The sequence below is a fragment of the Anopheles nili genome, chromosome 3 (assembly GCF_943737925.1).
Source record: "Anopheles nili chromosome 3, idAnoNiliSN_F5_01, whole genome shotgun sequence".
Classification (NCBI taxonomy): Eukaryota; Metazoa; Arthropoda; class Insecta; order Diptera; family Culicidae; genus Anopheles; species Anopheles nili.
Window position 1 is genome coordinate 29,734,411 of NC_071292.1, and position 13,363 is coordinate 29,747,773.

Here is a 13,363-nt window from a genome sequence, read left to right on the forward strand (position 1 = left end):
GTTGAAACGCAGTCGATAAGCAAAACAACGCATCGCCAACACGCGCCTGTATGGCAAGCGTGATGCTGCCATTCCGCTGCGCTTGGATGCAGCAGCAGCAGCAGCAGAAACAGCAACAAACGCACTAGTGTTGGGCCTCCGCAACCGCTTGAAGACGTGCTCGAAGGTGCTGCGGCCAAGGTGAAACGGAATCTTTGCACCCGGATCGATAGTGGAGAAAGCGAACCGAAACAGCAGCTCCCAAGGCGCGATGTTCGCAACAATATGGTAACCGGGAACGCCAGAGCTGGGGGCTCGCTTCCTTGCTAGTGTCCGTGTTGTCCATATGTGCATCATTCACCGTGGAACATTGTACGAGCAAGCGAAAAAAAAAAACTCGAAGGAAACCACCCATAGCATAGGTTAGACATTCGGGCACAGAAACGACGCGTTTTTACAGCGACAACGACAATTGGCAGCCAAGACCCGTTCCATCATGTCCGTTCAGGTGAGTAAGCCCACACTGGGGGATGGAAAGAGCCTGCGAAAAGGCATCCCCCTTCCCGGAACGTGTCAGAAACACAGCACGGAAAAGCCACAGCTGCATCGTTCCATAATCAATTTCTTTTTATTCACTCGAACGCGGCCCGCTCGAAAACACGACACGACTGATAAGATACGCAGAACGTAGGGTTGGTTGTGCACTTATCGGTAGCGGATTCGTTGTAGTAGGCCTTGTGTTTGTGTTTTTTTTTTGTTATTTTCGTTGTTCCTCTTCCGCGATACGGTGTTAAGCCTCCGTTCAATAATGTTAACAGACGGTGGAGCGATTGTAATGTTGTTACGCGTACCTAAACACCCCGGGGGTGGTTTTGGAATGGGGTGTGCGGATTGTCATCTACCCCACTGGTAGGGGTGCAGCACTTCGGTAGGTAGGTCACCCAATTAAAGCGAAACGCGTCATCAAGCGCATTTGTTCTGTCGATGCTTCATTGCAAAACACACACACACACGAGCACGCATACAATGCTACAGGGAAATACCAACCCCCCCGGAGTGTTCACGGGTCACGTTGAACCAACTCAGCGCCATCCCTTCGGTACAAAACCCTTCAACCTACAATTGTGCAATGGCAACGTCACTGCTCCGAGTCGCCAACGCGTTCCGGGAAGTGCGAAATTTCGGAAGAAAAGCCCGCCTAACAAAGCCGTATCAGCTAGCTCAACTCAACAAACTCTCGCTAATCTGTTCAGGGCTGTAAGTGGGCGACAGTGACGGTGGTCCTCACCCCCCCCCCCCCCCCACACACACACACGCGCACGTGTTCTCCGGTCTGGCCACGAGCGGTTGGGATTCTATTTTGAGGCCCCACGCCCAGGCGGCTGGCATGAATGGGAGGTACACGAATTACGCAGACAAATTGGCGGGTAAATGCGCGAACCATGCGCAAGCGCGCTATCGCCCATAAAGCACGCGCGCATTGTGCACAAACGGACCCGGGACCGGAGGAGCACGATTGTTTACAGTGAAATCCTCCGGGGGTGCGGCGATCGCGTACAGATCGCGCAAACGAGTACGAGTACGCCAGCGATTCAGTTGCGATCGTTCCACAATTCGTGCCGGTTCGATTAGTTGCCGGTGGTGTTCGTGGTTGAGGAAGTTGCGGATGAATGCGATGCGATCGAATTGCGTTGAAGTGCATCGATTTGTGTGAGTAACGAAAGTGCGTGGTTTTCTCTGCTCCAGATGACGAGGTACAAGCAGGCGCAGTTTGCGGATGAGGATAGCAGCAGTATTGGATCGATACAGATCAACGAGACAACGCGCAGTCCGACGATGCACATCCGCTATCATGCTGCTCGAGGTACGTCACTGTGGAACGCGCGTAGTAAGCTCGAGAAGGCGCTACTTCTGCTGCTTGCGTTCGCGATCGTGCTGATCGTGGTGCTGGGGAGTTTGCTGGCGAACGATAGCACGAGGATTCTGCACGTGCGACCACACGTAGGATCAGGTACGTTGTTAGTGTACCGTTTGTGAGGTTTTATCACGATCGATGGTGAATTTTTATCTCGACCACAGCACCGTACGGGGTGGATGAGCAAATGCCGTGTTTAAACCAGCACTGCATCTTTGCGGCGAGTGAGATACTGCACTCGATCGACTGGAGTGTGGATCCGTGCGATGATTTCTACGCGTTCTCGTGCAATCAGTGGATCCGCAACAACCCCATCCCGGAGGGTAAGTCGATGTGGGGCCTGTTCGGGAAGCTTGAGCAGCAGAACCAGCTGGTGTTGAAGAACGCACTCGAGCGACCGTTGGTGGAGTTTAAATCGAAGGCGGAGAAGAAAGCCAAGCTGTACTACCAATCGTGCCTCGATGAGGACGAAACGATGGAGAAGCTCGGTGCGGAACCGCTGCAGAAGCTGTTGCGTCAGATCGGTGGTTGGAATGTGACCGCGAATGCGAGCGGGTTCGATGTGCAGCGATGGTCGCTACAGCGCACACTCCAGACACTTCAGATTCGCTACAATATGGGTGGATTGTTTGGGTGGGCCGTTGGAGAGGACGATCGGAACTCGAGCAAGCATATCATACAGGTGAGTAGATGTGGTGTGGTGTGTTTGTGCGTATGGGAACAAACAGCAAACTGATCTTTGTCATTTGCAGATCGATCAAGGAGGGTTGACACTACCCTCGAGAGATAACTATCTGAATAAGACGGCGAATGCGAAGATCCTCACGGCGTACCTCGACTACATGACGAAGGTGTCGGTGTTGCTGGGAGCGGACGAAACGGACGCTCGACGACAGATGCTTGAGGTGATCGAGTTTGAGACGCAATTGGCCAACATCACCACGCCACAGGACATGCGTCGGGATGAAGAAACCCTCTACCATCCGATGACGTTGGCAGCCTTGCAGGAGAAGGCACCGTTCATCAACTGGCAGGAACACTTCGAGGAGGCGTTCCGGCTTGTACGCCGCAAGATCACCGAGAAGGAGCGTGTCGTCGTGTACGCGCCCGAGTACCTCGAGAAGCTGAATGGCCTAATGAAGGAGTACACCGCTACGGACGAGAAGAAGATGTAGGTTCGGTGGTGGTACGATGGTGCGTTTGATTGATTGATGTTGATTTGCCGCTTGTTTGCGTTTCCCGTAGTGTGCTGAACAACTATCTCGTGTGGCAGACGGTCCGGACACTGACGGCTTGTCTGTCGAAGGCGTTCCGGGACGCGTACAAGGGTCTCCGGAAGGCCCTGATGGGTTCGGATGGTGGTGAAGAACTCTGGCGGTATTGTGTGTCTGATACGAGCAACGTGCTCGGGTTTGCGGTTGGAGCGATGTTCGTGCGGGACGTGTTCCACGGAGACTCGAAACCACAGGCCGAGGACATGATCAACCAGGTGCGGGATGCGTTTAAGGAGAACTTCAAGAACCTCGGGTGGATGGATGCGGAGACGCGCCGGCTTGCGGTGGAAAAGGCGGACGCGATCAGTGACATGATCGGGTTTCCGGACTACATCCTGCAGCCGGAAGAGCTTGATCGGAAATATCAGGAGCTTACGATCGACCCGAAGACGTACTTCGATAACAACATCAACTACAACGTGTATAGTCTCAAGAAGAACCTGGAGAAGCTCGACCAGCCGGTTAACAAGACGAAATGGGGCATGACACCACCGACGGTGAATGCGTACTACACGCCCACGAAGAATCAGATCGTCTTCCCGGCCGGTATCTTGCAGAATCCGTTTTTCGACATTAAGAACTCGAAGAGCCTGAATTATGGTGCCATGGGCGTTGTTATGGGGCATGAGTTGACACACGCGTTCGACGATCAAGGCCGGGAGTACGATAAGTACGGGAATCTGCATCAGTGGTGGAACAACCGGACGATCGAGAAGTTCAAGAACCAGACGGAGTGCTTCAATCAGCAGTACGGTGCGTACAGGATCAATGGTAAAGCTATCAACGGCAAGCAGACGATCGGTGAGAACATCGCAGACAATGGTGGACTTAAGGCGGCGTTTCATGCGTACATCAACAACGAGCGGAATAGCTACACCGACACCGACACGTTGCCACTTCCGGGTGTGAATATGACGCACCGGCAGCTGTTCTTCGTGTCATTTGCTCAGGTCTGGTGTTCGGCCGTTACGGACGAGACGACGACGCTGCAGATCGAGAAGGATTCGCACTCACCACCAAAGTACCGTGTGATAGGTCCGTTGTCGAATCTGAAGGAGTTCTCGGACACCTTCCACTGTCCACTAGGGACCGGGATGAACCCGTTGGCGAAGTGCGAAGTGTGGTAAGGACAATTATTCCCCACGTGGAGCGTGTCGTACAAATCGTTTGTTTTACGAACCGGCATTCAGTTTTGGGTGCACATTTCGCTTCGATGTATTATGCGGCTTCTAAAGTTTCTCGATGCCAAATGAAAAGCCGCAAATCCGTACGCACAATTTGCCCAGGGACTTGGGCCGTGGGCGCGTAGGGCGCTCTAGTAAGTTGAGTAAGTTTTTCTAAGTCAAAGACAGCAACCAACCAAAAGGGAATCTATTTTATGATCGGCATGAGTGCTATCATTCGCGTGTGGTGAATGCCGGAAGCGGACACGCGTGTCGATGTTCGCAGTTTATGTTCGTATTTCGTCGTCTGCTTATATTACGGTAAGGAAAGCGCAACACACAACCAAACACAACCACAAAAGGACAACGGCGGCAGCAGCAAATGGTTTAAAACAGTTTAAAACAAATTTATAGCGCGCGTAAGATTAATAATTGTGATTGTATCTTATAATAAGCCACGAATCAAGCTGAACAAGATCAACAATTGGTCACCAGTTCGTCTAGCGCCGTTTCGACGGATTATTAAATAATCTTTCTATGAAGAGAGACAGAGAGAAAGAGAGAAGGAGAGAGAGAGTTGAAGAGAGAAGGGAGGGAATAAACAGGTCAATGTAAGGGCATAAGCCAAGACAAAATCAGTATGCGAGGATAGGGAGAGTAAAATTAGAAGCAGCAAAACAAAAACTGTGGGAGACAATTGGCGAACGTGTCGATTCCTAGTAGAAGATGATATAAAAACTATGTACGTTTAAGAGGATATCACTGAAATGAAATAAACCTTATCCTAGACTGTACAACTGTTCAAATATGCTTTTCGATTGGTTTGGAACGCGTTTTCCTCTTGTATGAGTTGTGATGCTTTTTCCTTATTGGTTGCCTTGACAACCACAACGAGAGTAGCTGCATGTTTTTTGTGCAAAGAAGTACTTTTTAGTTTTAGCACAGATTTAGTCCGCTAGTATTATTTATAATGTGAAGCCTGTTTATTTTTATCGGCGTTAGATGATACCATTCTGTCGTAATTTTATCAATCATATCACAACTGCTAGCCCGTTGAACACTCCACGACGTGTAACGGATAGCCTACTCCGATGTAGGCCCATTTTGATTGTGCCACACAACCGACTCGATCCACCCAACGAAGGGGTCGAGCCTGATGAAGCGAATTTTCGTGCAACTCCGCCACAGAACAATGCCCACCAATCGATCGACCCGGGCACCTTCCGGTTCGCCCAGCATGACCATCGGTCCCAGCAGCTCATCGTAGCAACGGCCCTCCGAAGGGCGGATCGATTTGTCACCGGTTGTGCCGTTCACGGCCGAGTAAAGTGTGATGGCAGGCAGCGTGTCGCTTTCGCCACCTCCGGTCCAAAGGCACACAAACTGACAGGTGGACAGGCTGAGAAATATCGTTTCAATTTTCCACCCGCACAAAGGAAAACAAATCAATTCCGAGCGATTGACGATTCCTCGCCACCCAACAGGGGGTTGGTTCGCGATACTTACGGCACCTTTCGTTCCAGTTCGATTAGGGCGAGATTGCTTTGGTCCTGCGGCTCCGTCGGTGGGTTGTTGTTGACAAAATTCGGGTGTTGATGGAACGTCTTTATGCGGCAGTCCATTGCTTGGCCGGCCACCTCCAGGATAATGAATTGCCCGGTCGGGGCTGGAAAATTTGAGCATTTTTTTTTCTTCGAGCTTATCTCTTTTCTTCCCACTTTCTGCGGGGGGGGGTTTTGTGATTTATTCCCTATGTGTGTGTGTGTGCGTGTGTGTGTGTGTGGTTTGGAAAAATCGCGACGCGCTACCGGCAAAGGATCATACATCACGGTCAGTGGCCCACTCGCTGCTTACCTGCGCCCAATGGCCCTTTTCGGCAGCTGGCCGGTGCCAGAAGGAAGCGGTCGCTTATCAGCACGGCAAAGCAATCAATCACGAGTAGGGTGTGTGGGGGCTGAACAGGATGGACGACTGTCGCCAGGTAGGAGAGGTCCTTGCCGAGACAATTCACACGATACCGGCGGCACACTGCACGAGGCGAGAGGGCAGATTCAGGTTGAAGGATTCCGAAGATCCTTACGAAGGTCCTACCAGAGGTCACACTCACTTGATTCGCTAATCCTGCCAGGCGTTTCGATCGGCGGCTGATGCTGAATGGCTACAGAGACAGACAGAGTGACCGCTTCCGATCGAGCAATGGACTCGATCCAGTCCTGGTACTGGAGTAGGTTAGTGAAACCCGCCAGGCTCTTGGTGTTGCAGCGCAACGGAGAGTCATCGGATGGCTCCAGGAGTCCCGTGAACGAAACGACCCCAAAAGCAGTCCAGCTGCCATTAACGTTGGCCACCAGTGCGCCTCCACTGTCACCATTGCACACGTTAGTTCCTGTGGGAATGAACGCCAAAGGAGGTGAAATTCCAACACACCGATGGATTTATGGAAAACAACGTAAGCCTGTGATTTTTCCTCTTAAAACCCAGCAAGGAGCATGGAGCTATTTTTAGGGCTGTAATTTCACGCCCTGCTAAAGTTTGATGCGAAATCGGCCAGCCGAAAGGCGAACCGTTAATATTTAACCACACAATTAAAGGGGGCTTTTTGTGTTGCTTTGGGGATGATTTTCCCGACTTACCGTTTTCCCAACCCGCACAAAACATGCCCTCGTGCAGAAGGGGTCCAAACAGCGTCGGATCAGTTTCCAGGCACCGGATGTGGCTGACCAGCGGAACCGAGGCTGACCGGAGCGTCCTAGCTGGTGTGTTATCCTCCGTCCAGCCCCAACCCGTCACAGTTCCGAACCGCAACGTGGAAAATGCTTCCTGTCCAGGACCCGCACCAGGCAGGCAGATGGGTTGCACGAATGGACCAAACTCGACGTTGGTACGCAGCGTCAGAAGAGCTACGTCGTGGCGAGGTGATCCGGCCGAAAAGTTGCCATGTCGATGGACCCGTCGAACTCGGTGTTCCTGGGAGTGACGTGCCAGGACGAGCAGATCGTGCAAACCGAGCCGAACGGTTAGCTCATCGGCCGCCAGCTGATAGCCGCTGGGGGCTGTGACGCAATGGGCGGCCGTAATTATCGCCCGGTCACCCACGACGAAACCACCGCAAGCGTACGAGATGGTGAGCAGCTGCTCGGATCGATAGATTGCCGTATGCCAGGGAAACTGTCCTGGCCAGCTGGGTTGACCGTGGGCGATGGTTCCGGAGGTGACGATGGGTCGCTGGCCGCAAGCGATGTCGTTGGCCGTGGTGGTGGTCAAGGATGCACCGGCGAGCAGCGAGAGTAGGATGGCTAGAGGCGAATGCAGCTTTGATGCACCGAGCGGACGAATCATGATGAAACGATTCGTTGACTGACAGCTTGCTGTGTGAAGGGCGATCGGAAGGATCGATCGCGAATGATGCCACGCAAATACGCACTTCTGGGGAATCGGAATGGGGTGCAACGGAAAGTCACCAACCAGTTGGTCGGTATTTGAGGAGTTGATGATAATACAATTAGTTGATAATTTTTGTAATTTGATTTTTGATTGCTTTAATAATTGCTTTACATTCGAACTTTGTATTCGCTTAGACCTTTGGGTACTTACAAATTGAACAGACTTTCATGATTGTTTTTCAATGTTATCCTAATTAATTACATTTCTAAAATTCCTGAACTTTATGATATAATTTATTCAACTCGCTGATCGTTAGTCTGTACATTTAGGGCGAAGAATTGACTAAAAAACGACAAAGATAAATGATTGAAGCCCGAATACGAACCGAAGTGTAGTTTTGCGATCCAAAGAATCACGGTAACTACTCAACACACCCTCGTCCTGCGTGAAGGTCATCGTCCGAGTGATAGCCCATCGAGCCGGTTGCAGTTCTCCCGCTTTCAGCAAACATTAAAGCACCAACAACCATTTGCATCCAATGTTCCCATTATGGAACTATTACGAGGCACCGAAACTCCTTGAGCTCCCGGCGCCATGCGTCCTGCCAAAAAGGACGCCCAAAAATTCTTCAACGGGCACTGGTTTGATTTTATTCCCACCCACACAAACCGTTGAGCCGTTCGTCGCGCAGAGATGGATATAAATTTGTTTACCAACCTTCCAGGGTTTCAGATTCGTCCCGTTTTCGTCCCAAACCCCCTCCCAGACGCTATGGTTCGGTAATTTTCTCACGTTTTTCACGATAAAGCCACCTGGTGGCCGGCGCATGCCAAGCGCTACGGCCGTGATTGCCGGCCGGAATGGAATCGAGCGTGCGGAAGAATGTGCCAGCTTCCCAGCGCCTCACTCAGCCCAACGTGAAATGGAACGTGCAACAATTTGTTGCCCGGGTTTTCCACCCACGGCCCTGGTGCAGCCAGGAATGTGGTGGGTGTGTGTTTTTTTCTCTCCACTCCTTCTCTCTCTTTCTCTCTCGCTCTGTTGTCGTAACCCGAAACTGGACTGTGCATTCCGAACCAGGCGTTCCGGCAGTTGATTCCGGAGCCCGAGATGGATACGGGAGGATTTTTCACACGGCAGTACAATAAGGGTTTTTCCGGCAAAACAGCACCACGAGAAGCGGATTGGCAGCTCCGATCGGGTGACGTGGTGTGTTTTGTCGATGAGAACCGGCCCCCCTGTGGATGCGATTTGCAGCCATACCTATCGTTGAAGCTTTCCTCTTCATTAGACCGGCGCAGGTAACGAATATGTTATGGTTTTGCCGGTTCCCGTCCGGTTGCTTCATGGGCTGAAGCATGGGGATTTGTGTCGATAGCAAAAAAAAAAGAAGAAGCACGCTCACATACACCCCCACACACACACACAGATGAATGGAATGGTTTTTCACCTGGGAATGGTTTTCCACCCGGGGAGGGAAAAATCCCTAGCGCACATCCCATGATCTCGCATGATACGTGGCTTTTGTGTTGAGGATTGCGTTGGCGTCCATTTTTATTTTCCTGTTTTATTTTTTTTCGGGTACACTAGCTTTCGGTTTGTTTTTAACGATGAATTGCGGGCCACTACGACGGATCGAGAGTTGAAGTCCCGGAAGCCGGATCGGGATGGGGGGGTGGGGATTATCTGCCGATTTCGAATTTAACTAACGAACAGCTTGCAATCAATAGTTGCCTGCGATTCGATTTATTTTCCCCTGTCGTTATCTCCCGGTTGATGGTTGGATGGGTTTGCCGGGTTTTTATTCCGGTCCTGTAACGGGATGCTCGCCTTTGTACGCCACATCAATTGGAAACGTGGGAGGAGAGTTCGCTTGAAATGAAGACCAGTTTGCGTGGAAAATCCTGGGCACCGGTTTGGAGTTGTTTAATTAGACTTACGCCCAAACACTGGCTGCTGAAATAATTGCGACTGCCGAAATTGTGCTTGTGGGAATTAATTTTTACCTGGCAAATCGTTTGCACCACTATTACATGCATTTGGAGATTTATTGAAAAAAAAAAAAAACTACCGAAAGGTTCACTTTTTTAATTACTTTGCATTTCACTTAACCTGCAAATGCAAAATAAAACCACCCGGTTAGGGGAACGAAAAAGAAAGTAACAATTTTCAAAACACAAATAAATTGCGCTCCTTTACTATCCTGCTATTATTTCGTTTAACATATAATTCTCTTTCTCTTTTTCCCCTCCATCACCGTACCAAGCAATTGATTCGGCGTAAACGCCGCAAGACCGAAGTCCGACGGGCAATAAATTAAGCTCTAAACATGTTCACCTCCGGGGGAACCGCGAATGGACCCAACGTCGGACCTACCGCAGCGAAGTTGACAATAATTTTGAAAAATCGCCCAAAGGCCGAGCTTAATGTCTTTCGTAATTTTCGACCGGTTTGAACACACGAAATCACCTGCAACCGTCTATTACATTGTTGTCCGGTGGATGGTGTTTGCTTTGGACAGCAACAAAAAAATGTATTTAGCGTCCAGTTTTCTGCAACCATGTTTCTTAATGGCCCATGCTGGCTGAGAGGGCGGTGCATTGGTTGTGTGGTGTAAATTTTATCGAAAATCGTATCGATTCCGTCGCGCTCGGGGCTTCTGCGCGAGTGTTTGCGAGCCGACGTTTCTGGTTTATTATTTCCCATTAGCATCGAAAATTGCACGTTTGCAGGTCGCGGTTCCGACAAGCTAGCAGTGCAGCAGATGATGGATTACGCGGTCCTTTCGACTGCGCTGGGTGGTTTGAAGATTCAGCGCGCGTAAAAGGCGAACACCAGAAGGAAGGTTGAGTGCTGCAGAGCAACAAAAAAGAAAAATAAAAAGAGATGGCACGAAAAAAGGGATCGTTCGCCGAAAAGCTCTTGTTGTGGCGAATGCCCAGTGCCCTGTGCATTGCGTTGGTCGGATGCGAAGTCGTGTGGAAAGCGAAAATGCGAAGCACATATTATAGCGCCAGGGCTGTTGGGGTGCATTTGGGTGCACGTGCAGATGCTTATGGACGTGTTTCGAGTGGAAGAGTTTGGTGGAAATTCATCATCTGATCGATTACATGCCGACGATGAGCGATGGTTCGCGTCGGTGACCAGAATTCCTGCCAATCAGCGGAGCAATACCGCACTATGGGGCTGAAGGAATCTATGGGAAGGGAAGAATCGTTGTAAAAGAAGTTCTGAAACGGTCCTCTGGCAGGGACAAATAGTCGGTTGATTTAATTTTGTACCCAATTGGTGGATTTACAAGCTTTAACTTGATTTGATTATTCATTCGATTTTCGATCTATTTTAATATTTTTGTCAATTGAAATGATACACAAATTTACGTATGATTAAAAGAACAATGAAGTTATATGAATATGTCTATCAATTTAAAAAAAAACCATGAATGGACTCCCATTATTGTTGAGCTGAAGCAGCATGATCGCAAAGCAGCAGCGCTTTGATCGAAGTAGGCTCGGAACAGATATCTCTTCAAACTTTATCTGTTTCGCCATTCAGCATACGCTTCGTTCTATTAGCAAATGCTTCCAGAGCAGCACACAAAAACAAATCGTGCCAACTTCAACAAGCGCGTTTCATCTGCCGTTTAAAAGATGCCCAGATAGGAAAAATAAAAACTTTTATTTCTCGACGCCCCCCCGGGAACCACGCGAGCCCGCAGTGCAGCCGCGGTGCATCCTGATCCTGTGGGCCGCGAAAGTTTTGTTTACTGTTTTTTATCATGTTAATTTCCGTGGCATGCTTTAATGAGTCTATTAGCATAATATCGTGCCGACATCATAAATTGCGCCTCGGAATGGGTGCTGCACCCGTGCGCTGGTTGGTTTTGCTCCGGCTTCCGCGAGTCCCTGCGAAGGACTCCCACCGAAGAAGGGACGTCAGGATTCGTCCGGGCAGTGTGCGGGTGCCGCCACTAATGTAGTTGTTGTTGTTGTTGATTCCCCTTAGTGGTGGCGTCGTCGTTTCGTTGCAGCGCCGTTGCGCTTTTTTTGCATCCCATTCGCCTGTTGCATCGACAGGGGAATGGTTGTTGTTCTCTCGTGGAATTACAACCAATTTAGCATCCTCCCTTCGCTCCTTTTTTTTTGCTCTTACTCTCGTCCCTTTTAGCCCTGAAGGAAGGGCAGCAATTGGGCATGTTTAGGCTCGCGAGTTGACCGCTTCGTTGTCGTTTTGATACGCAGTCGAACCTGCAGTCGACAGGGACAGGTTTGACGGGAATTTTAATAGCGGTCATAAATATGTCACGTCAAAGCACGGATTTCGAAACGGAAAGCAAGAGGCGGCAGCTGAGGGACCCCTGAACGTAAGAACCCGAAATTGTGCCCTTCTTTCAACGAGCCGGCCACTTTCGGCAGCCGGTTAGAGCTGGGAGCGCCTTGAAACGCGGTCATACGATCCCGTAGCACTCGCTCGCACGGGTCAAAATCAAGCGCACACCGAGGTTGGTATAATTTTGTGGCATCAAGACCGAATCAATCAATCTCGGAAGCGATATAACTCAGGCTAATAAAGCTATAATTTCCGTCCGTTCGTACGGCTGGGATTTCTTTTCTGCGTTGTGTTGTTATAGCCACCGAAGCTGAAGGTTTATGCGGGATTAGAAAACGGATGCAGAAATTATGATGTGCCTTTTTGGAGAGTTTCAACGAAGGGTAAACTCATGTGGCACAATTTAGTTTTATGGTACGTATTCGTTCCAAAATCGTATAAAATTTGACAAAAATTAAGATCTCGAATTATATTCATATCATAAATCATATTCGTTCAGGTGGAGAGGTTCGTTGGAAAATGTTGATAAACATTTGAACATTGGTTAGTAGCAAAATTCGGATATTTCTTGCATTGTTACATTTATCTTTAAAGAAAACTATACATTTATGCACTAACACTGAAATTTTATGCAATAGCAATGTGTTCACATTTTTTAAATAATTAGTGGCCAACTCGTTCGTTTTTAACAAGATCTACTTATTACCATGATCGAATGTTATTACTCACCGTATGAGGCATTTGCTGCCAAAGAGAACTGTGGCTAGCTTGAGAGGATTTATATATCGACCTAAGAGTTAGAGTAAACTTACAGCTGGTCAAAAGCATATTTAACTTAGAGCTCGACAGTTGATGCATGGTGAAACAGGGGTTTTTGTACTACAAACCATCAGCTGCAGCGAGTCCTAAATGTCATCAATGGTGGGCAACGCTGGGTAAAGTCCTCTTCGATGGTCTTAATGGACATCGAAAAGGCTTTTGATAACGTTTGGCACGACGGCTTACCCAAGAGACAAATGCTGAAGTGCTGCGCTAGCAAAAAAATAGATAAAAGACGATTTTCTACATGCACCTCACCGGTTTGAGGGGTTTTTGGGTGCTACTTCCCCGCCAAGAGCACGAAAGATGCTAAATTTATCTCCTTTGTACCTTCGTATCCTTGTGCGTGTGCATGTGTGCGGCTGCCAGCAGCGTTGTTGGGTTTGTGTGCGCGTTTCTCCAAATTCTAAGTCCAGCCGATGCGTCGGCGAAGTGAACTTAGCAAACGTGCAAGCAAAGCAGCAAATGGAGTGTATGAGAAAGCAAGAGGAATTTTCAGT

General features: G+C 49.4%; 2 protein-coding genes across 2 annotated transcripts; one reads left to right on the forward strand and one right to left on the reverse strand.

The window, feature by feature from the left end:
• Window positions 1–1,725: 1,725 nt before the first annotated feature.
• LOC128722878 (endothelin-converting enzyme homolog) lies at window positions 1,726–5,128 on the forward strand. The gene is made up of 4 exons (XM_053816562.1): window positions 1,726–1,990; window positions 2,059–2,576; window positions 2,647–3,065; window positions 3,140–5,128. Exons 1-4 carry the CDS (start codon window positions 1,726–1,728, stop codon window positions 4,293–4,295), a joined length of 2,358 nt encoding a protein of 785 aa, XP_053672537.1. The 3' UTR covers window positions 4,296–5,128.
• A 286-nt stretch (window positions 5,129–5,414) lies between these two features.
• LOC128724042 (polyserase-2-like) lies at window positions 5,415–7,670 on the reverse strand. Its single transcript, XM_053817807.1, has 5 exons — window positions 6,965–7,670; window positions 6,439–6,717; window positions 6,186–6,359; window positions 5,838–5,997; window positions 5,415–5,730 (listed from the first exon to the last, which is right to left on the reverse strand). Exons 1-5 carry the CDS (start codon window positions 7,668–7,670, stop codon window positions 5,415–5,417), a joined length of 1,635 nt encoding a protein of 544 aa, XP_053673782.1.
• Window positions 7,671–13,363: the final 5,693 nt, after the last annotated feature.